The following is an 18,650-nucleotide window of genomic DNA, read 5'->3' as shown; positions in this document are numbered from 1 at the left end:
TTTGGTTCTGTTTATATGCTGGATTACGTTTATTGATTTGCATATGTTGAACCAGCCTTGCATCCCAGGGATGAAGCCCACTTGATCATGGTGGATAAGCTTTTTGATGTGCTGCTGGATTCAGTTTGCCAGTATTTTATTGAGGATTTTTGCATCAATGTTCATCAGGGATATTGGTCTAAAATTCTCTTTTTTTGTTGTGTTTCTGCCAGGCTTTGGTATCAGGATGATGTTGGCCTCATAAAATGAGTTAGGGAGGATTCCCTCTTTTTCTATTGATTGGAATAGTTTCAGAAGGAATAGTACCAGCTCCTCCTCGTACCTCTGGTGGAATTCAGCTGTGAATCCATCTGGTCCTGGACTTTTTTTGGTTGGTAGGCTCAGAGACGCAAAAAAAATGATAAAGGGGATATCACCACCGACCCCACAGAAATACAAACTACCATCAGAGAATACTATAAACACCTCTACACAAATAAACTAGAAAACCTAGAAGAAATGGATAAATTCCTGGACACATACACTCTCCCAAGACTAAACCAGAAAGAAGTTGAATCCCTGAATAGATCAAAAGCAGGCTCTCTCTTTTTTTTTTTAAGGTTGATACATGGAAGAGTTTTCAATGCCCTAGTGATTTTTCCTTATGATGTATGCTGCTGGACCACTCCCCTACAACATCAATTAATGTGTGCTCCAGGAATACAAACTGATACGAAAAATGGCTTATGGTAGATGTAGTTAAGACAGTCAATATATTTTAACATTAGAAAATTCAGTCAGTCCTTCATATCCGTGGGTTTTACACCCATGAATTCAACCAACCTCAGACTGAAAATATTAGGGGAAAAAAAATACATCTGTACTACACATGAACAGACTTCTCTTTCTTGTCATTATTTGCAAATAATGAGAGGTTATTTGCAAATACTACACTATTTTATATGAGAGACTTGAGCATTCGTGGATTTCGGTATCCACAGGAGGTCCTGGAACCAATCGCCTATGGATACCAAGGGACTACTATATATTACAAAGCCACGTGCTTTGGAATTACTTCATTGGCTCCTTCTATTTTCATTAACACTGATATCTAGTTTAGTATGAAAAGGAACTTGAAATCTTGAAAATTAGGACATTGTTATTTTTTTCTACTTGCAATGCAAAATCTATTTTGCTTTTTTGCTTTTAGGAAAATATTCTGATTGTGATATTTGATACTTATGTTGGCTACTCAAAGTCAGAACTTTTCAAAGTAATCAGTAAATTGAGTCAACAGAAAAATATTCATTACCTTGGGGATGCATTAATAATTTAAAGTTTTTAAATTCAACATGTATAGAAAAATCAAGCTTAGTAATACTTTAATGTTATTCTACCAATGTATTTTTTTAAATTAAGACTTCTGTATGCAGCAGGGCGTGGTGGCAAACCTGTAGTCCCAGCTAGTAGGGAGGCTGAGGCAGGAGGATTACTTGAGCCCAGGAATTCAAGCCTGGGCAACATAGTGAGACCTCCTGTCGTAAATTTAAAAAACAAACAACAGAAAATTCTACGTGTGGTAAAGGGTTAACTCAGCAAGCTTGGGTTGCTTAAACCTTGCACATTCCAAAGAAAGGTCTGACCTCAGTGCTGAACTTTGGCTCCTGGAAAATGAGCTCTGAGCCCCTGGAATATCCCACCTGATAGGAATGTTTCTGTTTGCCTGAGGCGTTAGACCATGCCAGATAGACAGTTTATGCTAACAATATGATTTATAGTGAATACCTGTTTTCCTGTGTCTAAGACCCTGGACTGCACTGTATTCATTTGACCTGGGGGATTTAGGGAGCTGAGACTGAATAGCTAAAGTGAGTCACATAAGCACTAAATGCTTACCTGTCTGACCACCAGTAAAACTCTGGACATCCAGACTTGGATGAGCTTCCCTGGTTGGCAACACTTTTCACGTATTGTCATACACCATTGCTGGGGGGATTAAGCACTGTCTATAAAACTCCATTGTGAAATGACAACTGGAAGCTTGCACCTGGTCTCTCCTTATTCTGTTCTATGCACCTTTTCCCTTTGCTGGTTTTAATTTCCATTCTTTTGTTATAATAAACCATAATGGTGAATAAAACAGCTTGTCTGAGTTACGTGAATCCTTCTAGTAAATTATTGAACCCGAGAGTGGTCTTGGGGACCCCTGACACAATGTGCCTAGAGTTTAATGGTTCTGATAAATTTACATTTTCATGTTATCTTTAAACGTGTATTTATTGACTCCTCCTTTGTATCAAGCCCTTGCCCTAGCTGCTGCCTGTGCTTAGAGTATCCTTTTCCCAGATATCCCAGATATGGCTTGTCCTTTACTTTCTCACTGAAGTGTCACCTTTCAGTGAGGCTCTCCCAGATTGCACTATTACTTGTGTTTGTTTTGTTTTTAAAACTACCCTATTTTAAATTGCCATCTCTGCTTTACTTCCTAGCATTCCCTCCCCCTTTTACCCTGCAGTACTTCTTGTTTTTTTTTTCCTTTCCATGTACCCTATTTCCTTATTTATTAGGTTTGTTGTTTATTTTTCTCCCCTCACTAAAATGCAAGCTCCATGAAGGCTGTTCACTCTTCTTGTCACTCTTTTTGCCATCACATGTTCAGTTCAGTCTTCTTCCCACTATTAGAGAAGACCCTTGCCCCTTTTCTTAGGAAGACTGGCTTAAAGTCCCATCTATTCATAGCATCGAACTCAAAGTCCAGAGTTTCACAGTAATGCACCAGATTTTTGGGTTTTTTTTTTAATCCTCTTTAATTTAATTTAAAAATCTGCAAAACATTTGTAGTTTTCCAAAAAAAAATCAAAACTAAATACAAAGTTTAATGAGAAGTCTCATTCCTATATTCCTGTTTCCTTTACCCAATTCCTATTCACTTCCTATACATAATCTTTTTTTTTTTTTTAAGATTTTGGAGACAGTGTCTTGCTCTGTCACCCAGACGGGGAGCGTGGTGGCACTATCAAGGGGCTCACTGCAGCCTCAGACTCCTGGTGTCAGGTGATCCTCCTACCTCAACCTCCTGAGTAGCTGGGACCACAAGCATGTGCCACCATGCCCAACTAATTTTTGTATTTTTTGTAGAGTCGGGGTTTCACCATGTTGCCCGGGCTGTTCTCAAACTCCTGAGTTCAGGCAGTCTGCCCACCTCAGCCTCCCAAAAAGTGCTGGGATTATAGACATGAGCCACCACGTCCAGCCTTCTTGTGTTACTTTTCAGCAAAAATAGAAATATTTATCAAAAAATAATGAAGATTTAGTCTTACACTGGCAATAAATATCCCACACTTGCGTACAGGACTCATGTGGCTAAGAACATCATATTAGAATAAATTAAACTATCATTTATTACTTTGGGATATTTAGTCATTGGCATTTTCCACATTTAGGTTATAAAAGAATTCAACCATGTTTTCTTCTATTACTTATATAGTTACATCTTTTTACGTCTTATCCATATGGAGATCATTCTGTTACATGTTGTGAGATGTAGATCCAAAGAGCTATGAAATCCCAACATTTTTAAATACTAAATTATTTAATACTCTCAATGTGTTTAAAAGGTTAGATAGATATCATTTCTGATATTTCCTTGTTCTATTTTGTATGTAAATGCCCTTAATGTTTTTTTCCAGGAAATCAATGAAAATTCTCTTAAAAGGTTAAGTGTCTACTTAGAAAACCTCCAGAAACCAGGCTTCAAGTCTTTGAAACCAACTCAGCTTACATTTTATGTAAGAGAAACAGACCAGAGTTCCTCTGATGGCCAGGAACCTTTTAGTACTTCCGGTACGTTTTTTATTTCTGGTATGTCCCTTGCAAGCTTCATGTTAAGTATGTTCATTAATTTTGACATTGTCAGAATACCTTTGGATCAAAACTTTGGTGATAGAAAAATAATAGCATTTAATTGATTGTTTTCCTAGAATTAGATTCTATTCCTAGCTGCATATGTTCGAACAAGTGATTTTTTTACATGTTTAAACTTTTTTGTTTCTGAAACTAAAGTGTTCCTATTTGTCCCCTTCCCAGTTCAGTGTTATTTTAAGTGTTAAACATGTCCAAACAATACGTATTTCTAAAAACTACAGCTTGCATTCTCTTATTTAGTCCTCTGAATACTCTGAAGCTGGAAATATTTACCCAGTTGTAACTTAGTGATGTTCAGTGCCTTTCCCAAGACCAGAGAGAAAGAATATAAGTCTTGAACCCAGGTCTTTTAACTCCAACCTTATGCTGCTTCTAAAATCCAATTGATCTTAGTAGACAGCCACCTTTTCACTACCTTTTGTCACTGCTTTTCCATATTTAAAATTAAGGACAAATATTTAGGTTAAGGTCACTAAAGGCCTATCATTTCTCTAATTATACATGCTTTTGATGATCCTTGAGGAAATAACTATATTTTTAGTATGAACTTAAGACAATTTAAAGAGTCAGTGCTTTCTGTGACTTAAGGCTAAAACAGGATACACTGTAATTTTTTTTGAAACAAACTGCTATAAAACTCAGAATTTGATAGGTCTTTGAGATCTAAAATCTGTTTCTAGCTCTGCCAGTGACCTAGCTGTGTGACCTTTAACTTTTGGGTGTTCATTTATTAAAATGAAAGAGCTGGAGAACTGTGTAGAGCCCACTCACATGGAAGATCCCTAATTTACACCTCACCCTCCCCTGGCTCTCAGGACCTCAAATGGAAGGAGGAAGAGCTTGATCTGAAGAATCCTGAAGTATATTGAAGACAACGCCTCACCCAGTCTCTCCAGGGACTAGTATTTGATAGTATACGATCTTTTACCTTTTATTTTCTCATAATTGAATATGGGAGATCAGGAGTCACAAATTCCTTTTCTTGGCAGTTTCTCCATTTACCTCTGACGTAGAGTTTTATTAAAAATAGCCCTATTCTTCAATATTTAAAGGCAGAAAGTCAACTCATAGCCCTTTTGTGAAGGAACAGCTGTACTGAAGAATGCTGTAAATAATGAATAATAAGCATGTTGATCACGCTAAGTGACACAATTCTATTTGAAAGTTTATATACATTGTGAATGTGCTGTTCTTGGCCATGAGTCTCAAGCAACTGAGATACATTGTTACTAGTGTAAAATCAAATACTCATAAATACTTTTAATAGATACATGCTCCTGTTAGGGTCAAGATTAGGCTAGGAATTAAATAACGTCTCACTTAATATATAGTGGTCTACTTAGGTTTCATGATTTCTCCAGGAGGACAGATGGAATTTTTAGAGGTAGATTATGTCCTTTATAGTTGTTAAAATAAAAATATTATCATCAATCTGTTTTTATTTGTATGTGGTTAAGAGAGTCAAGTTCATTCCTACAGCTACAACTACTGCTTCTACTACCACCATCAGCTGGATTTGTCTTAAATATTGAATATACATGGAGTTAGTAAATTGAATTTAAAAGCTTAGTGGAAATCTTAGAAAGTTTCACACAGCAAATTAGGGACAGAGCTGGTACTAGAACTAATGTCTCCTTATTCCTAGTCCAGTGTTTTGATTTGTATACCACATTATCTATTAATTCTTCTTTTAAAATACTGTAATTAATCATTTTTCCTTTTGCCTTTATAACAAAGATTTAAAACGTTTTTACTTCTGTAACATGTTTACCTGATTATGAAATCAAAATCAAGTAGGTTTTTAAAAAATTTTTATTTCTAGAACACTAGAAATCATTAATCAGCTTTGGATAATTAAGATGGTAATAAGGTAAAATGTTTACTAGTGATTTTCATTACTGAAATTTAATGAGCCTTTAGCATTATTAATACATTGAAATCCTTAAAGGCTGAAATTAGTTCTTCAGCTCCATATCTTTTTGGTGGTTCATGAGGAAGTAAATGTTGTTATTAGAATAAATTTTAAAACAAGTTAGAGATTTACTAAGAGCTTTCTGTGAATTAATGCTAAGACAAGTAGCTGTAGCCAGCTCTGGCTGAGTAAAAACAGAATCCTTTACTTTCAGTTAATGGTTAACTTTGAATGATTTCTTAAACAAAAATAGCTTAAAGCTGGTCATGATGACACAAGCCTGTACTCCCAGCTACACAGAAGACTGAAGTGGGAGAATCACTTGAACCCAGGAGTTTGAGGCTAGCCTGGACAACTGGACAAGACAGCAAGACTGTTTTTTTTTGTTTGTTTTTGTGGTTTTTTTTTTTTTTTTTTTTTGAGACGGAGTCTTGCTCTGTCACCAGGCTGGAGTCCAGTGTAGCAATCTTGGCTCACTGCTTGAACTCCCAGGTTCAAGCGATTCTTCTGCCTCAGCCTCCTGAGTAGCTGGGACTACAGGCACGCGGCACCACGCCCAGCTAATTTTTGTAGTTTTAGTAGAGACAGGGTTTCACCATGTTGGCTAGGATGGTCTTGATCTCTTCATCTCGTGATCCGCCCACCTCGGCCTCCCAAAATGCTAGTGTTACAGGCATGAGCCACTGCACCTGGCCGAGACTGTCATTAAAAAAAAAAAAAGTAAAAGTACAGAAAAAATTAAACTAGAAATGGGAGAAAAGATATAGCATATATGACAAAAAGATGATGCTAATACATAAAGAGTTTTTACAAATTAAAAATGAACCAGAGTAGCTCCATTCCAAAAATGGACAATGAATAGACAGTTCAAGAAATAACACATATAAATGTCAGTTAAGTATATAAAAATCTTTAGGCCATGCATGGTGGCTCACACTTATAATCCCAGCACTCTGAGAGGCCGAGGCAGGCAAATTGCTCGAGTCCAGGAGTTCCAGACCAGCCTGGGCAACATAGTGAAACTCTGTGTCTCTACTAAAAATACAAAAAATTAACCAGGCGTGGTGACACGTGCCTGTAGTCCCAGCTACTTGAGAGCCTAAGGTAGGAGAATCACCTGAGCCCAGGGGGCAGAGGTTACAGTGAGGCAAGATAGTAGGCACCACTGCACTCCAGCATGGTGACAGAGTGAGACCCTGTCTCAAAAAAAAAAAAATCTTTAGCCTCAGTATTCAAACGCAAACTGAAATAATTAAGTAGTATATTTTGCCCATTAATTTTTTTCTTTTTTTGCTAGTAATACCAATGAATGGTAAAAATACATTTTCCCACATTATTGATGGGTATATAAATTAGTGCAAACTCTACAAACTCTGCAGCTTGGCATTCTCTCCCCAAAGCCACAAAATTCTTCTTGGAATGTATCCTGAGGAACCAGTAAAGGATATTTGCAGTGTGGTACAGGCAGTCCTCACTATATAGTAACTCTTATGTTGGATTAAATAATGAAGCTGATAAATTGAGATAGAAACAGATTTACTCCTTGACTGTGCACTTCTGAGGATGAGCTATTTTTTCTTAACCTCCAATGTAGCAGTTTGGGTTTTCCTTTCCTCCTTCACTGACTAGAATAATTCCCTTGCCAGTAGTTCTAAGTTTCCTGAAATTATTGAACTAAAAAAAAAGTATTTCTTAGTTGGCATGTTCTGGATCTCGTAAGTTGGTGTGGCAAGCAGAATGTGTATCTGTGGCAAGCAGAATGTGTATCTGTGAGAATGATTTAAATTGTGGTGTCTGTCATCACAAAAGTTGCAAATACTTTTTTTTTTTTTTCTGAGGCAGAGTCTTACTGTGTTGCCAAGCTTAAGCACAGTGGCACAATCTTGGCTCACTGCAATCTCCACTTCCTGGGTTCAAGTGATTCTCCTGCCTCAGCCGCCTGAGTAGCTGGAATTACAGGAGTGCACCACCATACCCAGCTAATTTTTGTATTTTTAGTAAAGACACAGTTTCACCATGTTGGCCAGGCTGGTCTCGAACTCCTGGCGTCAAGTGCTCCACCTGTCTCAGCCTCCCAAAGTGGTGGGATTACAGGCATGAACCACTGCCCCAGCCTCATACGTGGTACACACATACAAGCACATAGATGGAAAAGGTCAAAGAACAGTGCTGCCTAAGAGAACTTTCTGTGATGAGGGAAATGTTCCATATCTGCATCATCTAATATGGCAGGCCCTAGCCCTTTGTGCTTATTGAGCACGTGAAATGTGGCCAATGTGGCCAAAGAACTTAATTTTAAATTTTTATTTCATTTCAATCAATTTAATTTTAAATTGCCACATGTGCTAGTAGCTACCATCTTGGATAGAGCAGATCTGGAAGAATATGTACCTATTAATAGTGGTTACCTCAGGTAAAGATGGTAAAGTTGTATGCCTGCTAACAAGAGACTTTTGCTTTTAATTTTCAAAACTAATTAAAAAAAATTTTTTTAAAGCAAAGAGTCAGCATGTTGTAGTGGAGAAAATATTTGGCTTGGTGTCAACTCATATTTAAGCCCTGGCTTCATTCTTAATCTATGTTCCTTCACATTTGACAGGAGAAATGATAATGGCATAGTTGGTGGTAGTGTTGATTGAAAAGATATGTAAATTAAGCCTGAACCATGTCTAACACCCAGAAAAGAAAAAAAACAAAATCAGTGGACTTTTTATTGATGACTTAACAATTTAGATTACTTACCTTAGCCCAATGATTACCCAACATCAAAACCAGTAACTTTTTTTTTTTGAAACAGAGTCTTGCTCTGTCACCCAGGCTAGAGTTCAGTGGCACAGTCTCGTCTCACTGCAACTCCCGCCTCCCGGGTCCAAGCAATTCTCCTGCCTCAGCCTCCTGAGTACCTGGGATTACAGGCGCCCACCACTGCGCCCAGCTAATTTTTGTATTTTTAATAGTGATGGGGTTTCACCATCTTGGTCAGGCTGGTCTCAAACTCCTGACTTCATAATCCACCCACCTAGGCCTCCCAAAGTGCTGGGATTACAGGAGTAACTTTTAAACAACTAGAGAATTTTAAATCACTCCTGAAAATATTGGGTTACTACCTAGTCAAGTGAGCAAGTATGAGGACCATCTCCTTCAATCATAGAGAAAATTCAAGATGGGTTTCTGTGACCACTGAGACTAGATTATATGGCCCCTCTTACCTGAACCGCTGTTACAGTATACACCTGTATTCTCCTGTCTCCACTAGAAACTATCTTTGGTGTACAGCTGCTTATAGGAGAGCTTTTCTCTCTCTTAAGAGACCAGATTTATCAACAGAATTGAGAATATTCTGAATCCCCTTGTTGGGCTGGGATGGGTTTGGTCACTGGAACCAAACTAGAAAATGGAGCTGATGATTGAAGGAATTCATGAAGGTAAAACATTGTGTGGTATAGTTTTAGAGAAGGGAAGTCATTTTTCTATTTACAGGTGATTTGCTAATAGGACAAATTTAAATCAGTAATAGAATGTTTTCAAAGATTTTGATTTTATACATGTTGAAATAAAGCAAATAATCATCTGTATTAATTGTTTGGGGGAATTATATTCTCTAGGATTTCGAGCAGTCAAATTTACTTTGCACACCAGAGATCTGCTAAGCACAGTATTATATATTCTCAACTCCTGCAGTTTATCTGTTGAACATATCCAAAGCTTGAATACTAATGTGCATACCCAGCCTCTCAAAGAAGCTAAAAGGATGCCTGACAGGCCCATCAAATGGGACAAGTCTTATTACTCCTTTACTGGATTCAAGGACCCTGATGAAGACCTTGAACAAGTCTCGAGAATGGAAACAACTCTCACGTATGTAAAAGTTCTTATTTAACTAGACTGTATTTGTAGTTTGTGTTTATGACACTGATGTATTGGGGTGGCAAAAACTTTTTTTATAAATAAAAAGTGTAGTTCACATTTAAAATTAAAGCCTAGTTTTCCAGGAAAAGTAATGCTATCAATCTAGTTAATCCAGTAACCATTATGAAAAATATATTTCATGTTTCTTACTTAAAGTTGCCAAAATACTTCCAGCTGTATTTAAAGTTGTGGTCTTTTGATACCAAACACATGCAGGATATTGTTTTGTTTCAGTTTTAAAAATTCTATTCAAGTTACCTCCAGTACATGGAGAAAGGCTATACCTAAGACTATACAAATATTTTTTACTCTTCTTCATGTGTTAGGCATTTCTAATGGATAGTTCAGTAGTGATGTACTTTAGTGTAATAATCCATACATGAGAAAAATACATGGTGACAGAATTATTCAATATCATCTAGAATAACTGCTTTAAAGAGTTACTTTTTAAATTATAAAAACCATATATAAAATGTTTTCTATTATTTAGCATGCCTTATTTGTAAAGTTACCTTAATGTTTTTTAAGTCATTTTTGGATTTCATAAAGACCCATCACATTCTCTTCCTATGATTGTATCTAAAAAGTCCAATGGCTTATCAGAGGATTCTCTCATTATGGCATAGTACACGATCCTTCATTATCCACTGGCATAATATCTGCTTTGTGGATTATCTATACTAAGGGATTCCTCCTTGTTACCTAGCTAGATTCCAAATAAGGCTGAAGAGGTAGGAAGGTAGCAGAGTCTAGTACAGAAAAGGACAGAAGTATGTGTCTGAAGATGTGTATGTATGTACCTACGTGTGATAGTCTGTGATATTTATCTATATGCATAACTGATGGATAAATCACTTCCCTAAATATGATGACTTTAATTGTTCAGATTCTCTTCTGAGATGGAAATGTGCATTTGGGAATAATAATTTACTGATAGACCAGAAGTAATGGCACAGTAAGAAGTCGGGTAAAAAATGAAGAATAGCCTGGCACTGTGGCTTAATGTTGATAATCCCAGCATTTGGGGAGGCCAAGGTGGGAGGATTTCCTGAGGTCAGGAGTTCAAGACCAGCCTGAGCAACATAGCAAGACCCCATCTCTACAAAAAATGCAAAAATTTAGCTGGGCATGGTGGTACACATTTGTAGTTCTAGCTAATTGGAAGGCTCAGGCAGGAAGATCCCTTGAGTGCAGGAGTTTGAGGCTGCAGTAAACTATGATCGTGCGACTGCACTCCAGCCTGGGTGACAAAGTGAGACCCTGTCTCCAAAAAATAATAAATAAATAAAAAGTAGAGTCGTGGTGGCATAGAGGTTGCTGAATTGAAAATTTTGGTATAGAAAAACAAGAGATAATTTAAGGTTAATTGCACATAGACGCTATGGTGGGAGTTGAAGTAGATTTCTCTGAGCACAAACTGGAAGAGAGGTTCTCAGCCTTGCCTTCAAGTTTTATGTGGAATACAGCACATACAACTTCTCCTTACACCCACAGGAGAATATTGCTGTACTTATCTTGCACTGTGTCTAGATGAACAAAAAGTTGGGGATTACTGGCCTATGGGTACAGAAAACAGTGAGATAGAGTAAGTCAAGCCAAAACAGCAAAAATAACAGTTGTTGGACTTTACTCAAGTTAAAAGGGCTTAAGAATAATGTATTAAAGGATTTCAGAGAAGCACATGGTCTGTGGTTCAGTTGAGTATTTTGTAGAACACAGTTTTTATCTGGAGTTGGATGTGCAGCCATCATGAAAAGAGTGCTCCAAGGACCTAGAACTGGACTTAGATCCCTGGCAAAGTAATGAAAATACATTGAAACTATAGAAAGCCAACTCAACAAGATAAGTGGTATTCAACGGGGTTCCTTATCTAAGCTCGGTATTTATAATTTTTTTATTTGTATGTCATTCATTCAATAAAATTCCTTAGTTTTTAGTAAAGGAGACTTTCTTATATTACATTATACTATATGAGTTCTTAAGAGTAGGGAATATGTCTTGATAATCTCTGTGTCTACTAATCTACTTCATAGATTCATAGAATCCATCCAGTATTTTAATTAAACTGAACTAAAGAATTGTTGAATAACTAAATGTGATGTGCTAGAGGCTCAGTATAAAGAACTTAGGCTTTAATATGGCAATGCAAAGTAACATAATACATAGTGTAGCAATAGAAGTCACTTAGCAATGAATGTAGAGGGCCATTTTTTCTTAAAATGCCTCTGTTAATTTTATTAATGTTAAGTAAAAATATCTGCTATTTTTAGTGAAAGATACATTGTCTTAAGGAAAATTTCTATGCGTAGATAAGTTATGTTGCTGTGAATTCTTGATTTCCTGGAAAGTCAGCTTTGTTTTAAATTCAAGCTCTCATTTTGACAATTATGAGGACAAGCTTAAAAAACAAGTCACTCTGACTTATTGTCTACCCTTTAAGAGGATAGCAACATAAAAAATAGACCACTGTTTGGGAGGCCAAGGCAGGCGGATCATGCGGTCAGGAGATGGAGACCATCCTGGCTAACATGGTGAAACCCCGTCTCTACTAAAAATACAAAAAATTAGCCGGGTGTGGTGGCAGGCGCCTGTAGTCCCAGCTACTGGAGAGGCTGAGGCAGGAGAATTGCTTGAACCAGGGAGGTGGAGGTTGCAGTGAGCCGAGATCGTGCCACTGCACTCCAGCCTGGGCGCCAGAGTAAGACACTGTCTCAAAAAAAAAAAAAAAAAAATAGACCACTGTTTTAGAAGTTGAAGTCAGTGGAAATTTAGCTTTCTAAATCACTGATTATTATCCATCTTGTTGTCAATAGCTATTTTATATTTACAGAAATTAAAGTAAACCCATTATTAAGCAGTTACAGCCTTTTTTTTTTTTTAGCTTCATAAAGTGAAATGTATAGTGACATAGGATTACAGTAGATAGGGGTTTTTTTCCTTAGTTTTTAATGCTTATATTGAAGGGCCTTAGATTGTATTTCTTTTTTAATTTCTTTCTTTTTTTTTCTTTTTTCTTTTTTTTTTTTTTTTGAGGCTGGATCTTACTCTTTCAGGCTGGAGTGCAGTGGCGTGATCACAGCTCACTGCAGCCTCAAACTCCTGGGCTCAAGTGATGCTCCTGTCTCAACCTTTGGAGTAGCTGGGACTACAGGCCTGTGCCACCATACCTGGCTAATTTTTTTTTTTTTTTTAAGACAGAGTATCACTCTGTTGCCCAGACTGGAGTGCAAGGGCGCTATCTCAGCTCACTGCAACCTCCGCCTCCCGGGTTAAGCATTCTCCTGGCTCAGCCTCCTGAGTAGCTGGGATTATAGGCACACACCACCACACCCTTGGCTAATTTTTGTATTTTTAGTAGAGATGGGGTTTCACCATGTTGGCTAGGCTGGTCTCGAACTCTTGACCTCAGGTGATCCGCCCACCTTGGCCTCCCAAAATGGTTGAGATTACAGGCATGAGCCACTGTGCCTGGCCCATACCTGGCTAATTTTTTAATTTTTAGTAGAGACAAGGTCTTACTATGTTGCCCAGGCTGGTCTCAAACTCTTGAGCTCAAGTGATCCTCCTGCCTCAGCTTCCCAAAGCGCTGGGATTACAGACATGAGCCACCATGCCTGGCTAGATTATATTTCTTTTTTTTTTTTTTTTCTTTTTTTTTGAGATGGAGTTTTGCTCTTGTTGCCCAGGCTGGAGTGCAATGGCACGACTTCTGCTCACCGCAACCTCTGCCTCCCAGATTCAAGCAATTCTCCTGCCTCAGCCTCCCGAGTAGCTGGGATTACAGGCATGTGCCACTATGCCCAGCTAATTTTGTATTTTTAGTAGAGACAGAGTTTCACCATGTTGGTCAGGCTGGTCTCAAACTCCCGACCTCAGGTGATCCGCCCACCTCAGCCTCCCAAAGTGCTGGGAATACAGGCACGAGTCACCGCGCCTAGATTATATTTCTTAAGCATTGACATCTTATTGATTTACCTGAACCAGGTCATCACACCTCATGGAGTTTGAGTTTAGCTTAAGAGTGTGTAAGTTTAGAGCAAAAAATCCAGGCTGGGTAAGAGAGAGAGGACAGCACTACACAGAACCAAGACAAGACAAGGAATACTGCTTATTGGGCCGTTAGAGTGAAATGCAGTGTAGGCTAAATCCCTTCACCAGCATGTCTTACAGTGCTGATGTAGCATTATAATACCTGTACTCATCTGAAAGGTTTCATATCTCTTATCTCCCTTTCATAACCTGGTTTCCCAATTCTAGCATGTTCACATAGGCCCAGAGCCCCTTGACCTTTACCCAAGCATGGGCATTGCCCAGTTTGAAGGAACCTCTGCTGAGGGTTTGTTCAATGTTTTAATATATGGTAGTTTTTCCTAGTAAGGGTTCCAGGAGCTTATATCATAAAAGCCGGAATGCTATCTCTATCAATTTCTCATTTCAATTACAGTTGACCCTCAAAGAATGTGTGTTCGAACTGTGCAGATCCACTCTTACATGGATTTTTTTTTTCAACCAAAAGCAGATTGAACATACCATATTTGCTCCCCTAAAACTATTGAAATAGTAATAGAAAGAGAGAGAAAGAGAGAAAGAAAGAAAAGAGGGAAGGGGGGAAGGAAGGGAGGGAGGAAGGGAGGAAGTACAGTATTAGCAAGATGTGAAACTTATGTATAGGGAAGGCCGACTGTTGGTATATGCAAGTTTGGCAGGGCCAACTATAGGACCTGAGTATGCACAGATTTTGGTACCTGTGGGTGGGCTTGGAACTAATGCCTCATATATAGCAAGAGACAACTGTACTGATTTTTTTATATCTGTAATTATTTTACAAATAATTGTAAAACTGTTGAACCATTTCAGAGCTTTCAAATCATGTGAATCAAGTGACTGCCTAGTAGGGAGATTCAGGGTGCCTGTAAGTCTACTAAAGCCTCTTAGCCACCATGGTCACTTTGGCCATATGCAGTTTAAATTTTTATTCATGTATTGTTTAATTCATCTTCGTTACATGTATAGATTATAGAGAGGAATCATAAGAAACATATGCTGAATTATATAGTTCAGAAGGAGCATAAAAATGATAGTTCTGCACATTTATATCCATCTGATCTCCTGATTTACAAATTACATTCATTGAATCAAAATTTTATTTTATTTTTTTTTGAGACGGAGTCTTGTGCAGTCGCCCAGGCTGGAGTGCAGTGGCGCGATCTCAGCTCACTGTAAGCTCCGCCTCCCGCATTCATGCCATTCTCCTGCCTCAGCCTCCAGAGTAGCTGGGGCTACAGGTGCACGCCACCGCGCCCGGCTAATTTTTTTGTATTTTTAGTGGAGACAGGGTTTCACCGTGTTAGTCAGGATGGTCTTAATCTCCTGACCTCGTGATCCACCCACCTCGGCCTCCCAAAGTGCTGGGATTACAGGTGTGAGCCACTGTACCTGGCCCAAAATTTTCTTTTTAATTAAATCTTGAAAGCAAGTTAAGATGGTTTTAATGTTTCTGAGCACTATGTTAAATGAGAAAATATAATTACAGTATTATTTAGTATAGACTTTAGCTTTCAAAATAATTTTATCTGTTTTTGGTTTTGCTGAGAAGTGCAGGGTAAAATTGTGTCTTAGCATTTTTAAATTAAAATAAATAAAAATAAATCAGTTGAGTTTTTTATTTTTATTGTTTAATATTTTTTGAGACAGGGTCTTGTTTGGTTGCCGAGGCTGGAGGAGTTTTTTAAAAACACAAAGTGGGAGATTTATCAGGTCATAAAAACTCTATTTAACCCACTTTTATACTGTATCCATTGATTACATTTTAATGTATATTTTAGGGCATGGTTTGTAATTTTGAATTTCTCAGCAAATTGTGTTTTATCTTACTTCAACATTCCTTTGTTATATACCATATAAAAATGATAAAATGAAAGTTTTAGGCCAGGTGTGGTGGCTCATGCCTATTATCTCAGCACTTTGGGAAGCTGAGGTGGGCAGATCACTTGAGGTCAAGAGTTCAAGACCAGCCTGGCCAACATAGTGAAACCCCATCTCTACTAAAAAAAAAAAAAATGCAAAAATACAAAAATTAGCCAGGCGTGATGGCGCACGCCTGTAGTCCCAGCTACTTGGGTGACTGAGGCAGGAGAACTGGTTGAACCCCGGAGGCAAAGATTACAGCGAACCAAGATTGTGCCACTGCACTCTAGCCTGGGTGACAGAGTGAGACTCTGTCTGAAAAGAAAAGAAAAGAAAAATTTAAAACCTAAGTAGTTTTTGAAGATTATATAAAATTATCAAAGGAATGTTTCAGTCTAAAACAAAATTAGGAAATGCTGTTCTGTGTTGTCAATTTTTGTATTTCTATATTTTGGGTATATTCTTTGATTATCAAATTATATTAAAACAAAAATGTACTTTAATTATATAGCTTGTGTTTGAGAGGAGCTAACCAGATCCATTTTATATAAACAAAACAATTCCATATTGAAATGTCTATGCCACTGAACAAACATGTCATTGAACTATAAAAAGACCATTGAAATACTATTCTTACAGCTGCTAAGATACCAGTGAATGTCAGATTTCCATTTTCTCTATTTGACCTTAGCTCAAATATATTTACATTTCACTTTGAGTGTCTACACTTTGAATCAGTTTTTGTGTTCATGAAATACCGCATTGGACACACCTACAACATTGGAACTATTCTATAGAATGTTTGGGATTTGATAGTCATGATTTAACTCATATCATGCATTTATATACTCTTCCCCTTGTTTATAGGCTAAGTCACTGTTTTTAAAATTACAAGTGATAATGCACAATTTAGTGACTCAGGACCAGCAAAGTTGTTTTGCTTTGCTTTCTTTTTTTTTTTTTTTTTTAATTTTAACTATATATTGTGAATGCATTTCTAGTAGTAAGTTTATTTCTCAGAATACTTGGTTTAGGTACATACACATAAATACAAGTGTGTGTGTATATGCTGGTTCACTATGTGAAATATTTCTCACTATGTGTTGCCATCAGAGAAGTATAAAAAGCTTTTGATGTCAGGTGCGGTGGCTCCTGACTATAATCCCAGCACTTTGGGAGGCCAAGGTGGGAGGATTGCTTGAGGCCAGGAGTTTAAGACCAGCTTGGGCAATATAGTAAGATCTTGTCTCTAGAAAAATAAAAGTTAAAAAATTAGCCAGGTGTGACAGCATGTGCCTGTACTCCCAGCTACTCAGGAGGCTGTGGCAGGAGGATCACCTGAGCCCAGGAGGTCGAGGCTGAAGTGATCCGTGATCACACCACTGCACCCCAGCCTGGGTGACAGAGTGAGACCCTGTCTCTCCAAAAAAATAAAAATTAAAAATAAAAAACTATTGCTCTATGAACTTCAGGCAGTGAAAATAAAATAAAGGCTATTATTGGTCTAAACTCCTTTGTTTTGTACAGTTTGAGGCCTAGGAGTGTAAAATTTATGCAATTTTAACTTTATTGTAATTTGGATCATGGCTCTCCTTTTTCATTTCTTAAATCCATGGAAAACTGAACTTCGCTTGAGTTACTAAAGTATTTTTATTTCAAAAGCATCATGACCCTAGGAACTAAACCAAATGATTTCACAGTCCAGCATTAGTCCTTGTACATGGCGTTCTGGCATTCATTTTTATATATCTTTTAATGTTCTTTTGGCTTCATTTTATTATCAGTTTTTTCTTTTTATTTGGATATTTTAACAATACGTGTAATTTATGTATGATACATATTGCTGCAATTATAATGAAATCATTTTCAATCAAGCTGTCTTAGTCCATTTTGCATTGCTATAATATAAAGGAATACTAGAGGCTGGGTAATTTATAAAGAAAAGAGGTTTGTTTGGCTCATGGTTCTGCAGGCTGTACAAGAAGTATGGCATCAGCATCTGCTTCTGGTAAGGACTTCAGAAAGCTTCCCCTCATGGTAGAAGGGAAAGAAGAACAAGCATCATATGACAAGAAAGGAGGAAAAAAAGAGAGGAGGAGGCGCCAGGCTATTTTTAACAATCAGATCTTATGGAAACTAATAGTGAGAAGTCAGTCATTACCATGAGGATGACATGAAGCCATTCATGAGAGTTCTGCCTCCATGACCGAAAACCTCCCACCAGGCCCTGCCTCTAACACTGGGGATTAAATTTCAACATGAGATTTGGAGGGGACAAATATTTAAACTGTAGCACAGGCCGAGGTCAAATAAACAACCACAACCAGTTACCACTTCAATACCCTATGATGGCTATATTCTAAAAGAGAATAACAAGTGTTGGTTAGCAGGTAGGGAAATTGGAACTCTCCTCCATATAAAATGGTGCAGCTGCTGTGGAACACAGTTTGGCAATACTACAAAATATTAAACAGAGTTATGTGACCCAAGAATTCCACTCCTAGGTATACACCCAAGAGAAATGAAAACAGACATTCCCACAAAAATATGCTTATAGCAACATTATTCATAGTAGCCAAAAGTGGAAATAACCCAATGTCTACCAAGTGATAAATGGATTTTTTAAAAGTGGTATATCCATATAATGGAATATTATTTAACCACAAAAAGGAATGAAGTACTGATACTTACTACAACGTGGATGAATCTTGAAAACATACTAAGTCACAGAAGCTGATTGCAGTCAACCACATACTGTATGATTCCATTTTATGTAAAATACCTAAAATGGGCAAATCTAGAGAGACAGAAAGTAGATAAGTGGTTGGTAGGGCTGGAGAGCAGGACTATTAGTGCCTACGTGTTTTCTTATTCAGGTGATGAAAGTATATTAAAATTGACTGGTGGTGGTTGTACAATTCTGTGAACATACCAAAAATGGATGAATGGGTGAGTTGTGTGGTATATGAGTTATATTCCAACAAAGCCATTTTTAAAAAGAACTATCACTACTCTTTCT

General features: G+C 37.5%; 1 protein-coding gene across 5 annotated transcripts in view; it reads left to right on the top strand.

Moving 5' to 3' along the window:
• TCAIM (T cell activation inhibitor, mitochondrial) overlaps window positions 1-18,650 on the top strand; it is a 70,945-nt gene that overhangs the window by 18,935 nt on the left and 33,360 nt on the right. For all 5 annotated transcript variants that reach the window (XM_023231380.1, XM_023231379.1, XM_023231382.1 and 2 more), the window contains 2 exons: window positions 3,669-3,822; window positions 9,421-9,673. In XM_023231380.1, the coding sequence (XP_023087148.1) occupies window positions 3,669-3,822; window positions 9,421-9,673 (407 nt within the window). The remainder of the gene's footprint in view (window positions 1-3,668; window positions 3,823-9,420; window positions 9,674-18,650) is intronic.

Source organism: Piliocolobus tephrosceles, chromosome 2, assembly GCF_002776525.5.
Source record: "Piliocolobus tephrosceles isolate RC106 chromosome 2, ASM277652v3, whole genome shotgun sequence".
Taxonomy (NCBI): domain Eukaryota; kingdom Metazoa; phylum Chordata; class Mammalia; order Primates; family Cercopithecidae; genus Piliocolobus; species Piliocolobus tephrosceles.
This window is presented reverse-complemented; position numbering and strand designations above follow the sequence as displayed.